Source organism: Sparassis crispa (genome assembly GCF_003851025.1).
Source record: "Sparassis crispa DNA, contig_000004F, whole genome shotgun sequence".
Taxonomy (NCBI): domain Eukaryota; kingdom Fungi; phylum Basidiomycota; class Agaricomycetes; order Polyporales; family Sparassidaceae; genus Sparassis; species Sparassis crispa.
Genome location: NW_020939751.1, coordinates 46,915 through 69,746, shown reverse-complemented (window position 1 = coordinate 69,746; position 22,832 = coordinate 46,915). Strand labels below are relative to the sequence as shown.

Sequence of the window (22,832 nt, the reverse complement as noted above, 5' to 3'; positions counted from 1 at the left end):
CAGATCAACGTCGAGTAAATGTCTAGTGTATCGACACCACAGTCCTCGAGCGGGTACGCCTCACCAGCCCCCTTATCCGCCCCGCCACCCGTAGTCCCCGTAGCTCAGAAGCCCCATTCCAAAGCTAAACCCGCCAATGTGTTTTCTAATGACGGCTCCTTCCTAGAGCGCTTTCAGCACATCAAGAAGGTGCGTTTCCGCGCCCGTGTCGTATGATCTTACTTGAACATCGTGCCTGCGCTGCTGGCAGGACGAGGAAGAGAAAAAGAAGCAGGAAGAGATGCTGGCGCAGTGCGTACCCTCACATCTGTCTAGCCTACTTCCTGACGTATGTCCGATGACAGGAAACGGGGTTTTGATGAACGTTTTGTAAGTGATATTTCTCCCTTTTTTGTTACCTTTGCTTACTTGCCGATCCCAGAAAAAACGGGGCAAGCGCCCTCTTCCTGATACCGCGAGCTCAACACCTACCACAGAGACTTCCGCAAAGAAGCCTAAGGTTGATAAGCCTATGAGTGAGTATCGATACTCGCGTGGTATAGAATATATCACTGATATTCGCTCGATGCCACAGCGCAGTACCAGAAAGAAGTCAGGAACTACGCCGGCCGCAGTCTCAAGGACAACGGCATCGGCGTGCGACCGCTCGTCAAGTAGCACAAATCCCTGATCGGGTGGACGGTCATTAACGTATTTTTCACTCTACAACTGTGCGTCGTCTTTTCGTTCTAGATTTTGCCTTACACAGAATTACGCTGATCTCGTAAGACTCGGTCGTCAGTTTTTAATTCCACGGTCTTGATGTGTTTTGTGTTGCAATGATGTGACTGTAATACCAAGTCGTTCAACGCAGTTTTGTACCATTAGCATGCCTACACTTCCAGTTCTAACCCAGTGGACCTATTGTTGGTTCTGTCTTTGCAAGCGCTTCATCAGTGCAGGTATCGTTGTAAGTCCCCGACAGTGAAGCCATGGTAATACACCAATAGCATTCTCGTGCACTTCAAAGTAATGGCGAGAGGAATCAACGCAGAACAGGGACGAAAAATCGTACTGCAATGAGTTGCATTTTGAAAATTCGTATTGCAACCTGCGAACGCATTCTAGGCAGAGTATGACGAGCACGCAGAAGTGTTATTTAGGTAGATGCCGTAAGGGTAGGGGCTCTTAGCTAAGTCCTGGATTGCAGGACGCGACCACCCTCTCGCCACAAATGGTTTGGCAGCTCGATGTGAGTAGCATAGTAGTAGTGCTTCGATTGCACTGAAGTCTGGACAGAGTATGGCGGTTTGTGTTCGTGGTGGTGGCTGATCAAGGCAAAATAAATCTATTTCGCGGTCTTTCTGCTTTCCACGAACAATACTCTTGCTTTCACTGGTAAACACGCATATTCAGGAGGTGATTGACAGCTGACAGAATGAGGCACTTGCCTCTCGGGTCATACTTGACAGCGGCGAGTTTGGGCCCAATGCGCAGACGCTGTGTCGAATAAAAGTAGCCAGTCTTGGCCGTAGAGATCATCCGGACAATGATAGTCCTGTAAATAAGATCATGTTGAGTCAAAGCAAACGAAAGAAAGAGAGAATTTACTTACCGTGCTTTCGATTTGCCCGCCATGACTGTCGGTGCAAGCAGTTGGGGCGTGAGAAACAGTGACTGGACGCATCATTAGCGCCCATCTCATGTGACCGTGACCCTCCGTGTCGCGAAGTTCGCGCGCACCCCTGGCGCACACACCATGCCCTGTGTATCTGCCACGCCCCGCTCTGAAATCCCTTCTTACGCTATGGTATGTATTATTCTGCTTGCGATGAACATAGACCTACTTTTTCCTGCCCCCCCCCCCTACCATCTCTCTGTAATCGTTGGAAGCTTTCGACGGCGACGCACAAGCGTTCGTGGCGTCAATTACAACCATGCTTTGTGCTCGGCGATTGTTCTCGGAAGTTAGTCTGACAACTGTTTTCTCATGTCACAGATTATATGAACCGCTGCCGCCCGCCACATCGTCCATATCTTTATTGTTCCTCAGGGTTTCTTCACGTCGAACGCTTTGGATTCTTCCATAGATAAAGTTCATACTGGTTGTCAGAAACCACCATCTTCCTGAGACAACTTCTTGAGGAACATGCCTACCGGAACACCCAACCACTCGTTCATCGCTCCATACAATATTCGCGTGGACGACTTCGCATCGTCCCCTGACATCATGACCACCCCGGCTCTCTACCTCCTCACTCATACCCACGCAGACCACGTCAACGGCCTATCTGCGCGCTCGTTCTCTTCAACGATCATATGTTCTCGCGACGCGAAAGAAATGCTATTGCGCCACGAAGTGTATGCCGAGAGGACGCTCAAGGACATGGAGCTGCGCGTGGAGAATGTGCGCACGTTCAGCCACCTCAAAGTCAACCCGCGCAAGATGAATGACGGCTCTTGGGATTACACCTTTAGTAGAGACTTACTGGTCAGTAGAGTTCGGTCCTCCCCACGTCCACAACGCGGTGGAATTTTCACGGGCGTCTCAATTTTGCATGTGATAATGACCAAGTGTTGTGTCCACAGAAAGCTCTTCCGCTTCACACACCAACGCTGGTACCACTGAACGGCAAGGAGGAAGTGACGATCACTCTTTTCGACGCCAACCACTGCCCTGGGGCCGTCATGTAAGCACAACCCGAAGATTATCTGGTGGCGTTTCATGGCATTGGTCACTAAGCCCTCATATTCCATAGGTATCTCGTCGAAGGCGCGAAAGGGGCAGTTTTACACACCGGAGACTTCAGAGCTGAACCATGGTTTCTGGAATCGCTTTCAAAGAATCCGTATATTCAGCAGTACATCGCCGCCCCTCCTTCGAGCTTACCTCTGCGGCCATACGAGAACGGAAAATTAAATGAGTATGGCCACCTTGGCGTTCTCAAGACCCTGGAAGCGATATACCTTGATACGGCATGCCTCCTCGGGACACTGAATATACCGACGAAGGTAAGCATCGACTTTGGTTTTTTTCCTCCTGTAGCTTATACACTGGATGCGCCTCCGGATGACAGGACGAAGCTACGTCGGGCTTGGTCTCATTGATGTCCATCTTTCCCCCTACTACGTTGTTCTTCATCAACGCTTGGACCTGGGGCTATGAAGACATCTTTAAAGCTGTGGCACGCACGTTCAGGAGCAAGGTGAATTAGTATATGCATCTGTAATCAATTTGTCTCTTACGCCACCGTCCGCCTATCTGCATCAGATTCACGTAGATCGCTACAAGTTCTCGATCTACAGACATACCACTGGCGACCCATTCCTCCGGTCGATCCTTACCCAAGACGGTGCCTCTACGCGGTTCCATGCTTGCGAGCGGTTTAACCGCTGCGAATGCGTTGCGGTAGACGGACAAGGGTCGCGTGCGCCCACAGCTGCCGCTGCCTCATCACGCACGACTTCCAACAAGACAGGCCAGCACGTCGTCTATGTCAATCCAGTCACACTAGGGGCCGCAAGCTGGGAGCTCTACCTCCAAGACACGCGTGCAAAGCTCCTCCGCGGCGAGGTCGTGAATCACCTGGTGCGTCGCTCGATCGGCTGTTATCACATTGCATCGCTGGTGTCACTCATCACCTATATATGCATTGCAGCTCGTGCCCTTATCGCGCCATTCCCCCCTTCCAGAGCTCCGCGCCTTCGTGTCGATGTTCAGGCCGAAGAGGGTTGTGCCCAACACCCTTGACCCCGCACTACACGGCCTCGACCATGCGTGTATGCGCAAGATGTTTGCGGGGTGTCTCGCTAGCGACTCCCCGGTCGACAGCGCTGTAGACGTGGACACGCGGGACCTGGCATCCGCGCTGGTCACTGCCGAAGAGAGCATGGAGGACGTGGCTCTGAAGAATCTGGAGGGAGAGGGCGCGCTGGAGGTCGCGGAGAGATGGGCGGAGACAGGGAGGAGCAGGCATAAGCTGGAGGTCATGCGAGGATATCTTGAGGGGGACACTCGACGCGTCGTGGACCACATCTTGGACGAGGGGAAGACCGACAGCTCTCCTCGCCAAGAGCAGAATGCCACCACCAGCTGTGCGCTCACAGGAACTACGAATGCGAAGAAAGCGCCAGTCCCTTCATTTCAAGGACGGGCGTCGCTTAGCGAAACGGCAAGAGCCATGGCACGCATTAAGTCCAAGTTTGCTCAGCCCGAGTCAGACGAGGAGACTGAAGACGAAGATGCAGCGGATGAGCGTGCGCGCACCGCGCACTTCCTTTTCGCCGAACTCGCGGGGATCCCTCCAGATCAGCCCCTCGGCGCCTGTGACAAGACTCCGTCGCCGATAGTCGACGACACCCCGAAGCGTAGGCCACAGACCGAGAAGACGAAGGCCGCGCAGTCTCAGATCGCCAAGATGCCCACGCAGATGCTGATGACTCCCCCTTCGAAGAACAGCTCGTTGAAGATCATGCCTCCATCACCCGAATCTCACACGAAAAGAAAAGTTTCCCAAGTATCCCTACGCCGACCGACCTTTGAACTTGGTTCCCCGATACACCTGGACTCACAGAGATCCAGCGATAACCTCAAACGGAAGACAATCCAGATCATCGCTCCAGATGCGCAATTCAATGACCCTACGGCCTCTACGCTGTTCCATGTTGAATCAGGCACGGCCGCTGGGCAAGCGACCTTCTTCCGCAGCAGCACGTCCACAAACATGAAACACGCCGCTAGCTTTGAGCTGTTCGCGGGCGTTCAAGAAAGCCCGAATGTTCCCCTCGTCGATCTACGCAACCTATCAAAGGGATCTGCGGAAAGTTTGAGCTCTGCACAAGATGACAGATCGACTGACTGTGTTAAACGTCGAAGAGTAAGCGAAGCTTCTGAGAACGTGCCTGTCCCGGCCAAGAATGAATCTGACCCAACTGCGCATGCAAAATCTTCCTCATTGCACCAGAGCGGAGACCTTGCGAGGTCGCCAGTAAGTGTGCCGAATCCCTCTCACAACGTCCCTGAAGGATGCCACGACTGCTCGTCTGCAAGTTGTTGCCGAGTCCCTGCAGCAAGCTCTCCACCGGCGTCGACTTCCTCCCAGGTTCCAATGTCCGCTGAGCAGAGAGCCAAGAAAGAGCGACGCGCCGCCAGAGCACTGAGGAAGAAGAGGGCTCGGATTCTGGCCCTCATGCGTCCGGACCTAGTCGGTCCTGCTCATGCCGCCAAGATGGCAGCGAAGATGGAGCGCCGCCGATTGCGACTATTGTTGAAGCATCAGCACAAGCAGACACCCGCGTGCAAGGAGTCCCAGACTGTCGTGCCGGCTACTCCCGACAGCGAAATGTCAGCGGGAATAACTCAGACACCCAGGTTTACCATCCCCAGTCGTCTTCCTTCTCAGGATGACGAGTTCCACCCCGACGGACAGATGGACGTTGAACGCAGTCGGAAGCTTGCAGAATCGTTCAAGCAAGCGATGGCCAAGGGAATACGACCTGGGCTCGTGATACCAATGCTACCGTGTCTCAAAAGCCAGGAGGGGGAAGCAGTAGCGGGAAGCATTTGACGACCTGTATAATTTGTTGTCCGATTTATTTGTCAAATGTGATGTCTGATCCTTCCGCCGTATTCTTCAATGCTGTAGTATTCACGCGATAGCATCGATGCGGGCTATGTTATCATGATTAGCCTCGATCAACGGATGAAGACACTCTCACTGTATCTACGTAGGATTTAGAAAAGGTCTGTTCGCTGCCCATCGATAAAAGGATTGGTTCTTGGAGACTTGCCGAATGTGGAACTCCACATCACTGATCGCACCGAACTTGAAGGTACGAATAGCGCCGCTCCCAGGCCATAACTACTATCATTTATGTCCATTCTGAAGTTTTCGAGATCTCGCATCATGCCCGTTCCCAGGTGCAGACCTTGTTCCGTATTGAGAACAAGGGTCGTACTCCCTTCAATGCATGCCCAAGTGGTCCCCCGGCGAAGACCGCTTCAAAATAAGGCCAGCAGGTTGCTTGACCACCAAAGCGCCGTGATAGAAGGCCGATCACACAGCCTGCTGCAATTGGGAGCCATCTCGTCCTTCGCTCTACAACCTTCCTCTGAGGGTCCCACTCTATGGCTGGCCGTTGCCACAGCGTTCGGCCTACCTATTGCCCTGTGGTTGTACAAGGTAAAGTGATCGAACACTGCTTAACGCACCTCGAGATTCACGGCCCTTCTCGCAAGCCAGTGTCTCGTGATGGTTATTTTCCAAAGAAAGCTCATCTACATGGGTACGTGTCATTTCACTGGTTGTTTCACTATGACTCCGCTTATTTGCGGACGCGAGCAGGATATATACCTCCAGGGGCTCGGAGCGAGCAGTTGCGCGACGTAAGGGTACCAAAGGCGATTCATTGCGAAGAAATTCAGATTCCAAGTGAGAAGAGAGTCATGCTTGCCGGAATTGTGGTCCGACCAGCCTCGCATATTGGTGACTCGCCGCCGGACGCTGTAGTCCTCTATCTTCAAGGCGAGTAGCCCATGTCCCGTATACCACACACGACATTCATCGACATCTTTGTAGGCAATGCTGGAAACCCTTTGGCTCGTATGCCTGTCTTCGAGAGGTTGCTTGGAGTGTCATCACGACTGGAACCGCAGCCAAAGGCTCGCAACATCGCTGTCGTCGCTGTCGCGCCTCGTTCATACTGGAAATCCTCCTCACGAATACCTACAGAGCGTGGCTTGGCGAAAGACTACGAGCATGTTCTGTCATACGTCTGTCACCGCTTCCCCTCTTCTATCATCGTCCTATACGGGCACTCGCTGGGTGGTGCCATAGCAGTATGCCTGGCTTCTCGCTTGAGCGGTTCTGAATATCCCGCGGTTCTGGGAATGATCCTGGAAAATCCCTTCTCGTCAATTCCGGGGATGGTAAGGGCGCTCTATCCTCAGCGCTGGCTGCCTTATCACTATCTTACACCGTTTGTGCTCGATAAATGGAACGCATTGGCTGCGATGCAGACAGCACGGGATAGACCAGAGTGCCTGCTTGCGCGGTTGTCGAAGAACATGCTGGTGCTGCTCAGCGAGAAGGACGAGGTCGTGCCAACGTCCATGGGCGCCGATTTGTATGATGCCAGCAATGACTGGAGCTCTGCCGCTGGCGAGGATGTATCCATGGACTGGGGGCTGAAACGACAAGTGGTAATTCAGGACGCTCTGCACGAAAATGCTTGGGAGGAACGGCAATGGCTTCGGGAAATTCATACATACCTGGACCGACTGCAACAGATGGAGTTGCGACGACGTGTAGTGACTTAGCCGAACTTCTGGCAGATCGAGAAAGTACATTGCTTCGCTACTGTCGGACTCTTCATATGCGCTTTTTTTGTGGACTGGGTACTTTGTCTTTCGGAATGTCTGACGTAGGATGCTGCTATTACGCTTTGGTATTTTGTCGTCCCCACGCCACTCCGTCGACAAGAAGAGTCCGGTATCAGATTTTGATTCCACATGTGGTATGATTCTTCCAACTCACTGGTTTCCTCAGCCCGAGGATCGAGGATGAAGCATTCAAAACTTAAGGTTCGCATAGCTTCGACATAGTGGCTCCTCCTCCCATTGTTCTCAGTTGCCCAGTCGACTAATATGGTTTGGCTTGGTTGCCCAGGACTTCTTCCGCTTTGATACCGGTTCATGTCTGTATGGGCCACTTGGCCATGCCTCTCAGTAATGATCTGGCGCGCGTCCTGTAAGCCTCGTAGATCTCCGAGATCCCTACACGAGTCTTTGGCAACGTTTGTGTTCAACTCGCATTGTTATAAACACCCAAACCTGACCCTCGCACTCCAGGACTCCCGTCTTACCCTATATCCCGCCGCACAATTCGATTTATCCACTCTGTTCAAACATTGACTACGGCTTTTTTCATGGAACCTTATTCCGATCAGGCCGCGTCCCGTGTAATTGAGCCTGCGAGTCAGTTGGATCCATCGCAGCACGAGATTGAGCTGATGGAAATGCTGGACCTTCCATTGACTTTTGACCTACTAGGTCTGTGACATTTCTCACCGAAAGCTTGTTCTACCTCTTCTAACCGTCTCTTGGTCCACAGACTACGTTGTCGATTGTGTGGTCAGCGCGTTTTCGTGTACTAGTTGTTTTACTTCAGCGCAATCGAGGATCGATACTGCTTCCCTTCTGGATTTGGTTACTGTCCTTGCCTACCACCCAACGTTGGACGTGGACATGTGCGTAATTGTTGTCGCCCTGTCCTACGTGGACAAGTGGGGCCGCGAATGGCATGACGAAAGTCCGGGCCACTGGAGTTGCGAGACCGTGTTCCTCATCGCTTTGCTGCTCGCTATGAAGGTATGGCCGTGGGTTTGCCCTTTACATCTGTCTTACCTGTGTTCGTCCTTGTCAGTACGTCAAGGAGCGGCGGCAGAATCTAAACGTTTGGGCGAGTTGCCTGGATTCTTTTGAAGCCAAGGACGTTGCGCGGACGGAGCGCGACTTCCTGCGGGTGATAGCCTATGATCTCAGGATCCGCGACGAGGATCTTTTGGCGCATCGCGACGCTGTGATACAACGGTGCGCCAGCCCAGGTTGGTACGGTCGTTTCCCTCACCAAAGCCTAACTAATCTATGTAGTATAGATATGTCGGCCTCGTCTTCTCTATCTACGCTTCCCATATCGGTCGTATCACTACCTATCTCGAAATCGATGTTTGCTCTGCAGGACTTGGAAACGATGAGCCCCGATTGGGATCCACTGTTCTTTGCTCGGACGACACCCTTGCCCGACTCACCTTCTATCGAAACGCCCGAGTGGGCAAAGCATGTCATGACGGTGAGGTTGTGTGGACCCAGCGCGACTATAACAGACGATACGTGCTTGTACAACCGCCCGTTCGCCTCGCCCAATACTTCACTCCAACTGGCGATGCGGGCTAAGCACACCGTAGCGGGATGTCGATCACCGGAATACACAAGCCTATACACTCAAGAGCTTGTTTCTCCTGGTTCTCCTTGGCTACCACTGAGGACTGCGGGCGCCTTGACGAGTAAAAATGACGCCGCCGATCTGGCCTATCCTGCAGTCACAGCCACTCGGATTTATGCCTGCAATCTCGGTTCGCCTGATTCACCGTCGCAGCAGGCTTTGAACTCTCGGAACTCACCAAGTACCTGGGATACGATTCCGCGCTCCCTTGCCAGGCTCCATGTGTAGGAACATGATACGGAATCGGTCTTGTCGCACCAGGATAGTCCGCGTGGATGGCGCGCTTCAAAATGAGCCCTCGCGCTGTCGTGGAACCTCACTTCGTGTGTCGGATCTGTAACTTGTTCGAAGGATGCAGTAGCGTTTGTACTTGTCGATTGTAGACCATTGTATACACATTCGCCCGCGCAATGTGTTCTGCAGACATTCCTCAACGGTGTGATGACGAACTGAAATGCTCAAATTCAATATCTATGGTCCTGCACTTCCAGGCCTCAAGGGATGGTGAAAGCTGAGATATCTAATGCTACATGAGACACAAATTTACAACGAGTTATCTACGCGGAACTCGCAATGATACACCACGAACATTTTAAACAGTATGTGACCAACGAATGCAGCAGATGCTGGAAAAGATCACGACAGATGAGTTGTCCAATCGAACAGTGCGGCGAGACGAGAATTAGTGCGGAGAAGGGCATGCCGCGAGAGACAATCGGCGACTTGTTTACAGAATGACTCGTATTTTACTCGATCCTCTGATCCAGCCTCAAATTGCTAGACTACGTCAGCGCAACTGAGGTGGCACGATAGACTGCCGGCTTACGTTATAGATGTCTTGCATGGTTGACAACATCGTCATGAGTGACCCAATACTTGTTTGGTTTTGTCCAATGAGCTTCGAATTGCCAGCCAGTTCTTCTTGTAAACAGTCCGCGAGATTGGCGCAGATTTCTGGGGCAAATAAGCTCGGAAGCACACGAACAAAGCAAGAGTGCGACTTACTTTCCACGATGGCTATCCGACCGTCCAGGAAATCCTTTTTCGATAGTTTGTAATCTGTATAATCCTCAGGGAGCTCACAAGGAAGATCACGAAAGAGCGGGTATCGTAGTCCATCGATAGAAAACAAGAGCGAGGTAAAATCGTGTTCGAAAGACACTCTGGCAGTGACTATCGACTCCATAAAGATGTCGATAAAGCGATCAGTGTAGGTCTAGACGCCATAAAACTCAGCCGAACTTTGCGTCAAGAAATTGGAGTGAGAACTTACAGGGTAGGCTGAAGGGTCTAATTGCAGAAGCATGAACATGAAACGCAAACCTACCCGACGTCGCCACATCGAATCGATGATGCGCTGCCAAGACTGGGAGCCCATTTGTAGATACATATCCCAGTCCTGATATCGGCGTTAGGACAGTTCGAAGGATATTGCAATCAGACGTACCCTCTTCCCGTTTTGTACAACTACGCTAACACAGCCAACCCAACAATCAATCCAACGATCGGTATCCTGAAGAGAGTACCCTTCAGTTGAACCCTGTTGAAAATGTTTGCACACGAGGCGGTAGATAGCGGGGGAGATATGCATATCGATGATCTGTTAAGAAACAGTTAACGATATTCACGCTCACAACGGGTGCAACCTTACTTCAGCCACTACTGTCTCCTTTGCCTTCTGATCTTGCATCCGAGCGGACTCCTCCACTTCGCCTAGAGCAGCGAGCAGCTCCGGATCATCCATGTTCAAGTCGAACATCCCATAGTCTTCCTGGCTCTCCTGTGTTTCTTCCGCAACCGCTGAAACCGGTCGTGGACGAGGTGGTCTAGGAATAACACGCGCTCTAGCATCCAGGAATGCTTGAACCAGACGGCGGATCTCGAGACCTGTCGTAATGACACTGGTCAGGTTCGTTTGATTGGAGAAAACTCTAGCGATCCATGCTGAGCAAAGCCGTCAGCAATCATATCGAGGAAGGAGGAAGTCCAACTTACGCCCTTGCAATAACGCTGGATCAGGATATTGAGCTGATGTCTGGTCAGGGTCCATGAGGGGTGTTTCAATGATCCGGCGGACGCAACCAAGAAGCATTTGAATACAAATCACTATCCATTTACGGGGATCCCGTCCGAACGTTTTAGTACCTGCAACCTCCGCTTCACAGTATTCGTCAACAAGAACATTTGTTATTTCGCTTAGCCAATCGAGAATGTCGTCCAGCGCTAGATGGAGGTGGCGCAGGAGTATGGTCAGATGCATCAACCCTCGGATACAAGCTCGACGAGTCTCATGGTCAGTATCCTTAAAATCGACGTATCTGCGCGCGTGGGCCAAGCGAGACTTGACATTGGCCGAGGTAGGCTCCAGGAAGATGGCAACCGCGACTGCACTAAACCTGTTGTAGAGCATAGACAGCTCCTGTCCAGTAGGCGGGTTGGCCTTCGTGAAAGGTACAGAACCAACCGGAATATATATAGCAAGCAATTTCTTCACCTTCCGATTTCCGTCGTGATCTTTTAGAGCATCCTTTACACTCTGGACTAGCAGTTTCAAGAACAATGTGAATGCGGTGTCACTGCGCTTGGTCTCAGAAAGTAACTGCAGGTTGTCGTGACGAAGCCAGCTCGGAAAATCGGACGGTTCAAACGAAAGGTTTGCAAAACGGCGAGACTTGAAGATCTCGAGGAGGCAATTGAACACAGGGAAAGCATCGCCAAGGTCCCATCGCCACTTATGACTCAAGACAAGACATCTCGAGACATTAAGACGGATACACTCATCACGTTTATTCAGAAGTCGTGTGGGGAGCTTTGCGTCGGTAGGCAGAGGAGTCAGGGGGATCTTCGCTAAGGGAAGAAGGACAATGGCCCAGGAGGCAGACAATCGAGGTGAAGATGTCGTCAATCCGTGTACAGAGAATTGGGATAGCGCGCATAAGCTGAAGATACTCTTCCACATCGTTTCACTTGCCCGGAGGTCCGACGAAAACGACTGTAAAAGTCCATATGATTCAATGGTCTGGGCGTACATTGTCCAAAATGCGGAAGAGTTCGCCGATTGAATGTTGGCCCCGGACATGCAGGAAGGCCAGGTGTCGAGGAGATGAATGAGCGAGATCCAAAGCTCGGCTGCTCGCTGTGGCTTGGAAGGTTCTATCTTGCCAGGAGGATCCTCGTTTAAAAATGAGCCCATCTTCTCAAAGCCATAGCGCCACAGAAGACGGATAAGCTGCTTCACATGGGTCATTATGTTAGAGTCCTCAGCTTGCTTATGCTGGCGGAGGCGATGACATTCAACCCGGCAAGAGAGTTCGACCATGAACCATCGAATTTCCATAGAAAGTAAGTTTGGTTTTTCATCGTCTGGTAAAATTTCCGTAGGTTCCTCCATGAATATGGCAAATCGGTGTAGTTGCTTAGTGGCTGAGACATACAAGGAGACAGTGTCATCTTCACCAGCGTTGCTAAGTAGCCAGGAGAAATGTTCGCAGAGAGAGTGCAGGAATGTCTGCCAGAGCTGGGAATCGTCTAAACTATCACCTCTTCGTTGGGTGACGTGATCGTGAAGCATTTCGTAGGTGCTCTCCAAGCATACGGAGATATCTTGGGTAGACATCTGCGACTGAAGGCGGAGGTCGAACATGGAGTATGCAATGGGAGAAGGAATTTCTCCAGTAGCCGAGAGAAGTGAGATCAGTTCATGCAGCCATCCTCGAGCCATGTAAGTGGTGGCGCCCATGGAGAGTCCTGATGGTAGGAAGGAGATTTTGCAGTCAGCCGTCATTTCACCGTACAAAGCAGTATCCTGATCTTGAGCAGCCTTGTGCATGCTTTCGGAAGTCGAATCAACTGAATTACGGCGTTCGTCCCAATAATGTTCCAGCGTTGTTTCGACCTGTCTGGCGGACTTCGGACGGGGTCTGTGCGGACGTACGGGACGCGGGAGATCTTCGTTGCTGCGGTCATGCAACAGTGTAAGTCTTGAATCGTGAACGGCGACCTGCTCTTCGTCGATCGTGGTAGGCTGCTTGTGCAGCCTCCCAGAAACCAGATGCTCACCACCGGAGGTAACGACAAACAGCCCGTCGCCCTTCTTGTGCTTTTGGCGCTTCCTATGTTTTCCATTCATTCGATAGGACGCTTCGTCGGTCTGAACATGGTGTTCATTTGATTCTGCACATACATCAAGTTTCTAGCAGCACACGGAGAGGAAAAAGCAACTTACTCGATCGGCGGCTATCGTCAGCAGTTTCGTTGACGCTATTATTTCGAGTGAACGGCAGAAAAGTTTGCCGACCCGAGCCACTGTTCCTTGCACCAGCCGTTACCACATGCACCTTACTCTTAGACGACGACTTGTGCGATCTGTGGTTTCCGGAGGGCCGATGTTTATTGCGGTTGCGCTTTGGTTTAGCGCCGTCGACCCTTGTGCGGGACAACATCCTGTCGATCAGGTCACCCTCCTTAGCCTCGCCGCTCCTGCTAGACATAGAACGGCCGGCAGTAGGCCCTTCTGCCAGCCATTCGCCAACTTCTGCATTGACACTATCGTCATCGTGTTGAGACTCCGCATCGGAAACGGTAATGCCGGAAGGGTCAGAGACGTGCTTCCTCGTGTGCATGGGGCAACTGACGACGTCCATGTCCGACTCTGACGATGTGTCCGACGATGAGGCGCTCGCGCTCGCATCCACATCAAGAATCTCGATGTCAGAGCTCTCGCTGTCCCCTCTGATTTCCATGTCTTCCCTATACTTGCCGCCAACGTGCACTCTCGACTGCCCAGGCAGCAGCGGCGGTTCTTGGGGGTGACTGTCCTCGTTATCGCTGCGCGCTGCTTGTGAAGTGCTGCGCCGACGTCCCGAATTGGCCTCTTCAAGACGCGAGATGAGGACGTTGGGCATCATTCTCTTCAGCACTTTCAAACCTCGGCGGTACTTCGAAGACATTTTTACAGCTGAGGAACCAGATTTCGACACGGATATTTCTATCTCCGGATTGTTAGTCCTCCGATGCAGCCTATTGCGTCCGACAGAAATGATCTCCACTGAATCACAATCGGAATGGGTGGAATGAGCACGAGAATGGTCCGGCTGTATTTCAGGTTCAGACTGAGACGTCGATGGGTCCATGTCGGTGGAGGTTGGCGGAAGAGGTGCAGGACTCCCATAGTCAAAGTCATCATACTCAGTAAAGGGAAGGTCATCAAGCAGGGGTGAGGCGGTGGGGTCAGGGGACGATGACTTCTGTGGAGAGCGAAAGGACGGGAAATTGCTGCTCTTGTGGAATGAGGAGATAGGCTGGTCAAGTTCTCCATTCAAATCTAGCTTAATAACACCAGGTGATGAAGGCGTGTGCTGTTCAACATCGGATCAGAGGTGAACAGCCTTTGTGTGAAACTGAAATGGACTCAACTGGAGAATACTGTGGTTCTGGAGAGCTTCCTTCGAAGTCTTTCTTCTTCGTAGGGGATTGCTTCAGGTTGTGGGTTCGAACGACAATGTTAGATGCAGTCTTTGTTTTCCTCCTCCGACGGACTGATTGTTGTGAGTGCGTATCATGGTCATCCTCGCTGCTGCTGAACGTCTCATTGAACGCCTCTGGGTACCAATGATTGTGCTTCTGCGCCCCATCCGGACTACTTGCATGGCGTGAGAGGGTGCTAGGATCAGAACCCCAGCCTCTGCGTCTCCGCTCCTCCATGTCCGATCCCCCGTCGCTAGCATCCTTCTGGACATGGACACTCAAACTTCGCGACTTCTCCTTCCGCCTGCGCGCTCTCCACGACCTGTCCATTTCATCGGCTCCCTCTTCATACACATACTGACTCTCTCCTTCACCATCGCCGTCACCATCGCCGTCCTTGTCGCCTGATCCCGTATGCGAGGCACGCCACCGACGCTCCCTCGGTGGGCTCACGATCTTCACGATTGCATCAGGGATTTCGCGCATCTGGCGCTTGTACTGCAGGTTGTCGAACGCGTACGGTTTCACCTGCTTCGCTTGGCGCGTGCGAAGGGAGTACCTGCCGTGCGCACGAGTGTTTTCTTCGGCCTGCAAGTGCTCCGCTTCCTTGTCCACAATACTCTCTTGAGGAGGCGGAAGGGCAGGCGAGGAATGCGCGGACACGAGATGAGGTGATGTGTGTGGTGGGGTGTGCCTCTCGGAGAGCTCCGCGAGAGAGGATGGTGGAGTGAGGGGGGATGACGGTAAAAAGATTGGCTCCTGAGCGGGAGGTGTTGAGGGCGCAGGAGTCCCTATAGGCAGAGAAAGCTTCGTCTTCATCGGCACGAACAGAGATAGTGGGTCTAACGACGCAGAGGGTGACCGAAAGATGGAGGGTTGCGAAGCGTGTGGGGATGTCTGGAAGTTGTGGAGGCCGACTTGAGTGAATGTATTGACTGAGCCAGAATCGCCTTTGACTAGACTCCCCGAAGGACCGTCATGAAACCACTTCACGTCTTGGCAGCAATCGACGTGGTAACCAGTTGCAACCAGTGGATCCTCGTCATCTTGCTTCAGAGGTTCTGGTGTGGGTAGGAGCACACTGGACTCAGGAGATGGGCTCCGAATCGAAGCGGGAGCCGAGGCATGCGAAGGAGGAGGCGAGACAGGTGTGAACCGCGAGGATTGACTGTGCGAGGGATAATTGGCTAGTACTGGAAGAGAACCTTGCGGAGAAGAACGTGGAGAAGAAAAGAAGGGTAGCTTTTCAGGCGTGTCGGGCATCACTGGATGTGAAGGCGTCCCGACCAGTGAGTGTGCAACAGTAGCTGACGTGGTTGGCATATATGAATGAAGCAGAAGTCGCGGAGATGAGGAACGCGTGATCAGTGTAGGAGGTGGGCTTCGTGCTTGCTGGTGTTCAGTGTCGCTTGAAGGAACGCGAGCCGTCAACGTAAGTAGCGACGCGAAACTGTGAGTGCGCTTCCGAATTTCTGATGACGTGCTGGAAGGAACCTCATCTGTCTCTGCGCCAGTAAATAAGGCTACAGTTGAGTAAAATGCTGAATGTGCCGGAGATACTGGTGCAACATTCGATGCATCTGCTGGAAGCGAGAGCTAAAGAATACACGGTCGAATAAGCGCCAATCAACTGATATTCCTCAGAGCTTACCTTAATTCGCTTCAAAGGTGGACCTTCCGTATCACTAGTCGATAATGCTTGAGATGGTCCAGGGGAAGGAAGAAGCAGCTGCTGATCCACTGTCCTACCAGGTACACCCACGAAGTCGGCCCAATATCCTGGAGAGGCGGCATAAAGAGCCTCAGCCTCATCATAATCAGAAGTATCCACAACTTCTGGCTTCCCCATTACCTCCATTGTCCAGGTCTCCTTCTGCGCATGCAGGTCGCCTACTATAGTCTCGTCAGGCACGTCCATATCTGGCATTCTCGATGAATATAGGCCACCGAGGAATTTTGTCGTAAGACCTGGCTCGGAAGGAAAGTGGCGGACAAGGAGAGGTTGTTCAAACGAGGAAACGAGCGACAGCGACGTGCACACAGTGCCAAGTGCAAGTCGTGCGGCCATCAAGTCACGGTAGAGTGTTACATCTGCCTGACATAAGTCACATGATATGTCACAATCGCGTTTCTGGCCGCAGTGCGCCGGCAGCCCTCCAACTCATGATCACCATCCTTCTCCACGAGCTCGACATCATTCAATCTGAATGCTCAATATCGTCTGAGACCGTCGTTGTTTAATCTGCGACTGATATGCCACCACCAGTAGCGAGAACAATTGCACTGCGCCTGGCAGGAACCTCAATTTGGAGGCTCGCTCGAATTCTAAGCCACTGCCAGTGGAGAGGGGAGCTTTGAAACCAATTATATTCTTCTGCCAGACTAACTCTGTTAAGCAGACCTTGCCAGATATTCAGACGACGGAACGACAGCCTCGCTGGATACGATATCTTCTGGAATTCGCTCTTATTCGCGGGATACACATTGACAGTTTGACCGTACGTCTGTGGTAACGCTTGTAGAATGCTTGATCGAGTCGGAGCCCTCTACCTTCATGGAGGCGGTTTGATGGAATACCCTCAGAGGGCTAAGTGTTGCACATGAAAAGGTGGACTGCGATTCATCGCAAAGCGGAACAAGGATGTAGCTCATGTCCGACATGTACAGTTGGAGGACCAGACTTAATATTTGGCGACGCAGAGGAAGATCCTGTTTACCAAATGAATTTTCTAGCACAGAATATATATTCTTTGTTCGCGTGTTCACTGGTGGGCTTGTACCGGGCGCACCGGCCCGCCTTTACTTCGCATCAAGCCCCCCTTACCCAAGCCTCACCCTGTGACAACGCATATTCCTCTACTTAACGAGCCTACTCTAGGTAGCATTGGAACACAAGCTGCTGTCGGTACTGTAATGCGTTTCTGCCAGTGTCCGGCGACATAATGTCTGTCCTTGTTCCCGTTGGTTAAAACTGTCGCACTTTCGTTCAAGAGCATCATTGGCAGCGACGGTATGGCGGAGGTATGTAGCTGCTACGGGTTCTTCCTGCGGGATACCAGCCTGATGATGGGTCTTGATAGCGAACACGGCTCCGTGAAGTCTATATTCTTTGCAGTAGCTGGATGATCCCCTACTAAGCCTGAACAACCAGCAACGAGGTTATCTGACGCTAGAGGTTAACAAGCGGAGATGCATTCGGCTACACACGCTTGATCTCGTCTATATTCGCTGTGTAATGTCGACCTCTCTACGTATTGCAGAGGCAAGTCTGTAGACGAAGAACATTGGCAAATTTCTGACATATTAAAGGTACGTGTGGAGGCACATACGTAGTCGCGTCTCTTAGTCTCACTACTTCCGTCCCGAGCAGAACGTAGTCGATCGCATGTATGTACACACTCGCCGCTGCAAGTCTGACAACCGTAACGGTTTTGGTCCGCTCATGACAACTCGCGGATAAATTGGGTACGCGAAGAGGTGGCGCGCCCCATCATATCCTCGCCCCGCCTGTGCAGGAATCCTAATTTGTGCCATGCTTACAGGCCAGTAATTATTCCTGACTTCTCCGTACGTTCGTGATTGCTCCACTTTTCCATTCTCAAAAGGTACGTACTAACCGGTGATGCAATTAGTTTGCATTTCATCGCATTAAAGCAGTACATCTCTCCTTCATTTGAAGTCGTCATTTTTCAAGTCATTTTCGTTACGCCTATGACACTTCATAGCGGCGAATACCCTCGCCGCGCTCGCGTTTTATACCTGGCCTGCGGTTACTTCGAGGACCTTATAGCACAGGTGAGACTCAATGCTTGTCGTGGTATTTGCAGGTGCCGCTGCTCAGCATAGATTCGACCATGCCGAATGATGCATGTGTATTGTGATGAATTGCGAGATGCAGATCTTCGACAATGTGTATTTTTTTGTGGAAGCGCTCCTTCGCGATTGCGAGAATTCTATTTGCAGTCATTTGGCCGCTCTATAGTCGAAGAAAGAAAAGCAAATGGGTGGCTTCATACTTTGCTTCATCAATGCTTGACTGGCGTTGCACTCAGGATTCTATTACAATTGCATTATTGGTTTGTCAGGTATGTGCTCTGTTATTCACAGCCGGCCGGACACGAGGTTGAGCATGCATGTATCCTAGTGAACCCAGCTGGTATACTTCCAGTCGTTTCCTTGGTGGAATCGGAGTGGGAACAAGGCCCGAATGTGGGCTTCATTATCGGTGATGGTCCCGTAAACAATGCATTTCCAAAAGTCCTCTTTTGCCCACGCTCCAAATGGGCATTTCCTTTGTCCGGGCGATGTCTGTAGCCACAAGTGCGTCGCGGTGCTGACATAAGGTGTTGGCGGTATATTAAAGCGTGCACCTCAACGCTTTCATCATACCCTCATCCACCATCCTTCCATCGCTCCACAACTCCGAATCGTCATCGTACTAACATGGTGTTTCCCGATATCAAAATATCAACGCAGCACTACCCTGCGCTGTACTCGTCCTCCGCGAAACCTGGCACTCCTGCGCGACGGACCATCAACCGATGCGTGGCCACCGTTGAGGATCGAACACGCAGAGTGGATCCAGAATTGCACGACCGCAGACTGGTGTCCTTGCTAGCGGTCCCGCTCCATTGGGACTTTTTCGGTCTGCAGCACATTTCGGCTACGACATGTTTCGTCTCTTCTAACCTTCCTTTGCTTTACAGGTTACATTGTCGATTATCTAGTCAAGGCATCCCTTGTCTGGTCCGCGGCCCCATCTCAGTATCATTCTATAGCACAGCCTACAGAAGACGCACTCAAGACTGCGGCCTTGTTTGACTTTGTCAAGCGTCTGGTCGTGGCCTCCCGCGTGAACACTGCGGCCGTGTTGGTCGCACTGGTATATGTAGACAGGTGGAGCCACAGTTCAGTTGCGGATGTCCCGCAGTTGAGCTGCGAACAAGTTTTCTTAGCCGCTTTGTTTCTAGCCACAAAGGTACGCAAATAAGTGTTTGTTCTGCTCTGCATGCATCTTATACCAGTTCCGGCTTATAGTACATGACGGAGAGCTCATATTACTTGAAGTATTGGAAGGTGTGGTCGGCAATGTCGAGGGCCGAAATTAGATGGGCGGAGCGCAAGTTCCTCAAGGCAATTGACTTTGAGGTCGGCATTCAGGAAGAACACTTGCTGGTCCACTACGACGAGGTGATGAAGCGATGCGTCATTAACAACGAACGCATCCTCCCTCCACTTCCACAGATCCCTCGGAACCTCGTCCGTCGCCGAGCCCATGCCGTTCGCCGCGTGGTTGCCCCTGCTCCCGCCTTCATCCCCTTCTTCCCTGTCCAGGCGAGTCCCGTCTCGCCTGCGTTTGGAGTACTGAGAAAGGAAGTGGACTGGTCTGTTCATGCCGGAGCAACAGTACCTTTCTTGCCCTCATTGCCCCCTTTGTCTTCATCCTCGTCATTGTCATCATACGCCTCGTCCTCTTCTGTGGCCACTCCCTATAACCTGGATGAGACATTGCAGCTGCCAATCATCCTGCATAAACACTACCCAGTGTCACACTCCCAGATCCTACCGAGCATCTCAAAAATGATATCAAACCCGTATAATCGCCTCCCCGGGTAGGAACAACCCAGGACCACTTGGGGTGGGATATGCTCATCTTTGGGACCGGACTTCGGGAAACTGTATGCGAAGGTTCACGACGGAGCCGTTCGCAGTTGAGGCCAGAGTACGACTGCGAATAGCTGAGCCAGATCGCGGCGGAACGGTCGAACTTTGAGAACAGTTGGCGCTGCGCCAAATGGCGCAACCGGCTCCGGAAGCCTTATGTGGCGATATCATAGCTATTGATGTGGTCTTTTCACTCATCTTTGTGGAGGTTGTAGCCTCCATAGGTCGGGTTTGTTGCTCACACGCGCTGCGATACATTTTACATTCCTTGGCGGTACGAGCAATTAGCGACTTTTCAGCCTTCCATTTAAAAAGGAATTCGTGGTGTAAAGGAGGATATTTACAACATTCACGACGCGCGACTTTATTGATTGCTCGATTGTAAATTATGTACTACCGTACGGCAGTACATAATTTACAATCGAGCAATCTAGAATAAAGTCGCGAGCGCTCGAATTTGCAGAGGCTTCTCCCGAAGAAGTTAAGCGATCGGAGGCGAGAGCCTCGTGTCCTTAAGCGCACGTTCAACCTTGAAGTTTTCTACTCGACTCTGACGACGTGCTTGTCGACAAGTATCTAAGTATATGCTAAGGCCAAGATGCTACCGCTGCAATGCATATTTTGAGTTATTTCTTCAAGTTATCAGTCCATGTGCCCTCTAGATTTCTTTGCGGTCTTCAGCCCATATTACGTGGTGGCGTCAGCAAACACCCGGGACGCTGAGGCAATAAGTCTACCCGCGCTGGCCATGGACGGTATGCAAATGAGTCAGAGTATGTATGTAAGGTACGCAGTACTTTGCGGCTTTGTTTCTGCATTCCCAATTATCACTAAAACTGCGATTTTCGATCAGCTGTTCAAGGTATGTAACTTCGCACTTTTGAGATGTGCCGTCATTATTGTGCGTAAGGTGCCATCCTGTGAGATATAGATTATCATGGTGACCAGTTCCTGCACGATTTTGCCCGTCCATCGTACTACATTGTGACCACACGATTAGCGTGTGCAGTATTTGTGTCTGTGACGTTCGCAATGCTAACTTTATGCACTACACAGAGGCCCGTGCGGATGATCAGCGAGCGCTCGGTCTACAGGAGAACATGAGGTGCGTGTATACCTTCACAAATTGGATTGGTATGCCACAGTGCCAAGCGCAGATGCGCACTGTTTGAACGGCACTGAAACTGCGTGCTTGAGGATATGGTGGTCGCTTTGGCAATATACTCGTACTTCAATGAGTTTTCAGGACCATATGTGTGGTTTTGTAAGTGTCCTGCTTATAGAATGTAAATGTTGATCTTATGTAAAGACTTTTTGCACCCATCCTACGACCAGAGAAGATAATCAAAGAAGTGAAGTCGGTCGAGGCCCTCAACCCTTTGATCTCGAAACAGTCAAGTATTGGTGGCCTTCCGGCGACGTCTATACTTTCGAAGTTCTTCTACCCACAACGATGTTCTGGAACTTGCGTCAGCTTGAGATTCAGTCGGCATCTCCACCTCGAGACAGCGTAGTTGTTCGAAGACTCCTCGTTGGCCCGCAGAATGTTCGAGGTCCTCTGCCGCGCTGTGTCGCCTACGGATGTTATACGCTCCGGGTGGCGTTTTCCTGCGGCAGTTGATCGTTTCCACCGAATCTGTGTCCCTGACGGTAGACAGCTGAGGAGAGGCAGATGGTGTGATACGACAGTTAACCAGAGATGCAATTCCGCATGCGGCCTCCGCGAGGATTTCGAGGCTTCCGTGGCCCCCAAGACAGGTGTAAGCGTGATGGTGCGTCGGCGCACACGGTTCAACAATTGGCTGGTGGCCCTTGGACGAGAAATGAGTGTGTTTCGATGATGCGGCTTCATTGCAAGCTACGCTGTTCCGCGGGGAACCGCCTTTCCGCGCTCGAGTACGTCTCGGGGACACTATATTCGACATGGTATTGGCATTGTGGTAGTCGGTAAGAGAATTGGGGCTGGACCGTGGGTTTCTGTCGGTGGCGAGGCTATGGTGTTCTGGTGACATTGCAGGTCGTATAGCAGTACTATCAGTGCCAACCTATATCAGAATATTGGTCCGGGAAGCACACGCCAAGGCGACCACAAAAGCGCCGGCGCTTTGGAACTATACAGAATGTTGAAAAGAACCTGTGGCCATGGGTGCACGAAGTGCGGCCACAAAGAAAGGTGAAGCTTAAGTGCCAGCGTCTCTTGTGTACAATCATATATAACAAAGTATCCGTAACGAATTATGGTACAGTTTTCAGATATTGAGCCTTGTGGCACCTGGACTCCTGATATTCGTCGACGGCACAGATACAGTACGGCGGGAGACGTTCATTATAACAAACACCTCTTCGGACTTGTGAAGCTGGAGATAGATATCTAACTTGCAATTGCGGAGCTCCAGCCAATGGACAGGACAAGTGAGCCACCATTGCTGGAGAGTCGTATAGTCCATGTGTTTCTAATTCTGGAATACTTAATCTGGAATAATCTGAAAATCTCGGAGACCTGTCCCAGAAATTGCACAAGTAGAATCTTCGTATATTAGGAAACGAATAGAAAAAAAAACAGCGCCAGATTCACCTTCATGTTCAAAATAAGACAGCGCATGAAAGGACAAAATGCGGAAACCAAACTCGAGGAATCCACACTCACCGCCGGACAACTCTACTATCTCGACCTGTCGAAATGGGATAGCCCAGCTAGCACATCATCAAGTGAACCCGAGA

General features: G+C 51.5%; 7 protein-coding genes across 7 annotated transcripts; 5 read left to right on the top strand and 2 right to left on the bottom strand.

Annotated features, from left to right (window-relative positions):
* Positions 1-18: 18 nt before the first annotated feature.
* On the top strand, positions 19-657 carry SCP_0500210 (hypothetical protein; the record flags this gene model as incomplete). The annotated part of the gene is made up of 5 exons (XM_027758090.1): positions 19-189; positions 251-291; positions 345-369; positions 422-515; positions 575-657. The coding sequence occupies 5 exons, from the start codon at positions 19-21 to the stop codon at positions 655-657; spliced, it is 414 nt and encodes a 137-aa protein (XP_027613891.1).
* Positions 658-1,371: 714 nt separating this feature from the next.
* SCP_0500200 (54S ribosomal protein L39, mitochondrial) lies at positions 1,372-1,617 on the bottom strand (the record flags this gene model as incomplete). The annotated part of the gene is made up of 2 exons (XM_027758089.1): positions 1,372-1,537; positions 1,595-1,617. The coding sequence occupies 2 exons, from the start codon at positions 1,615-1,617 to the stop codon at positions 1,372-1,374; spliced, it is 189 nt and encodes a 62-aa protein (XP_027613890.1).
* A 511-nt stretch (positions 1,618-2,128) lies between these two features.
* SCP_0500190 (hypothetical protein) lies at positions 2,129-5,546 on the top strand (the record flags this gene model as incomplete). Its single annotated transcript, XM_027758088.1, has 6 exons — positions 2,129-2,470; positions 2,569-2,669; positions 2,739-2,991; positions 3,057-3,185; positions 3,251-3,568; positions 3,639-5,546. The coding sequence occupies 6 exons, from the start codon at positions 2,129-2,131 to the stop codon at positions 5,544-5,546; spliced, it is 3,051 nt and encodes a 1,016-aa protein (XP_027613889.1).
* A 684-nt stretch (positions 5,547-6,230) lies between these two features.
* On the top strand, positions 6,231-7,297 carry SCP_0500180 (alpha/beta-hydrolase; the record flags this gene model as incomplete). The annotated part of the gene is made up of 3 exons (XM_027758087.1): positions 6,231-6,264; positions 6,324-6,503; positions 6,558-7,297. 3 exons carry the CDS (start codon positions 6,231-6,233, stop codon positions 7,295-7,297), a joined length of 954 nt encoding a protein of 317 aa, XP_027613888.1.
* A 608-nt stretch (positions 7,298-7,905) lies between these two features.
* SCP_0500170 (hypothetical protein) lies at positions 7,906-9,209 on the top strand (the record flags this gene model as incomplete). The annotated part of the gene is made up of 4 exons (XM_027758086.1): positions 7,906-8,029; positions 8,091-8,347; positions 8,403-8,583; positions 8,635-9,209. The coding sequence occupies 4 exons, from the start codon at positions 7,906-7,908 to the stop codon at positions 9,207-9,209; spliced, it is 1,137 nt and encodes a 378-aa protein (XP_027613887.1).
* A 408-nt stretch (positions 9,210-9,617) lies between these two features.
* On the bottom strand, positions 9,618-16,365 carry SCP_0500160 (predicted protein; the record flags this gene model as incomplete). The annotated part of the gene is made up of 10 exons (XM_027758085.1): positions 9,618-9,758; positions 9,808-9,935; positions 9,987-10,197; positions 10,255-10,380; positions 10,429-10,581; positions 10,633-10,925; positions 10,977-13,154; positions 13,207-14,338; positions 14,397-16,043; positions 16,099-16,365. The coding sequence occupies 10 exons, from the start codon at positions 16,363-16,365 to the stop codon at positions 9,618-9,620; spliced, it is 6,276 nt and encodes a 2,091-aa protein (XP_027613886.1).
* A 1,793-nt stretch (positions 16,366-18,158) lies between these two features.
* On the top strand, positions 18,159-20,063 carry SCP_0500150 (hypothetical protein; the record flags this gene model as incomplete). Its single annotated transcript, XM_027758084.1, has 4 exons — positions 18,159-18,242; positions 18,924-19,092; positions 19,154-19,425; positions 19,485-20,063. 4 exons carry the CDS (start codon positions 18,159-18,161, stop codon positions 20,061-20,063), a joined length of 1,104 nt encoding a protein of 367 aa, XP_027613885.1.
* Between the last annotated feature and the right edge of the window lie 2,769 nt (positions 20,064-22,832).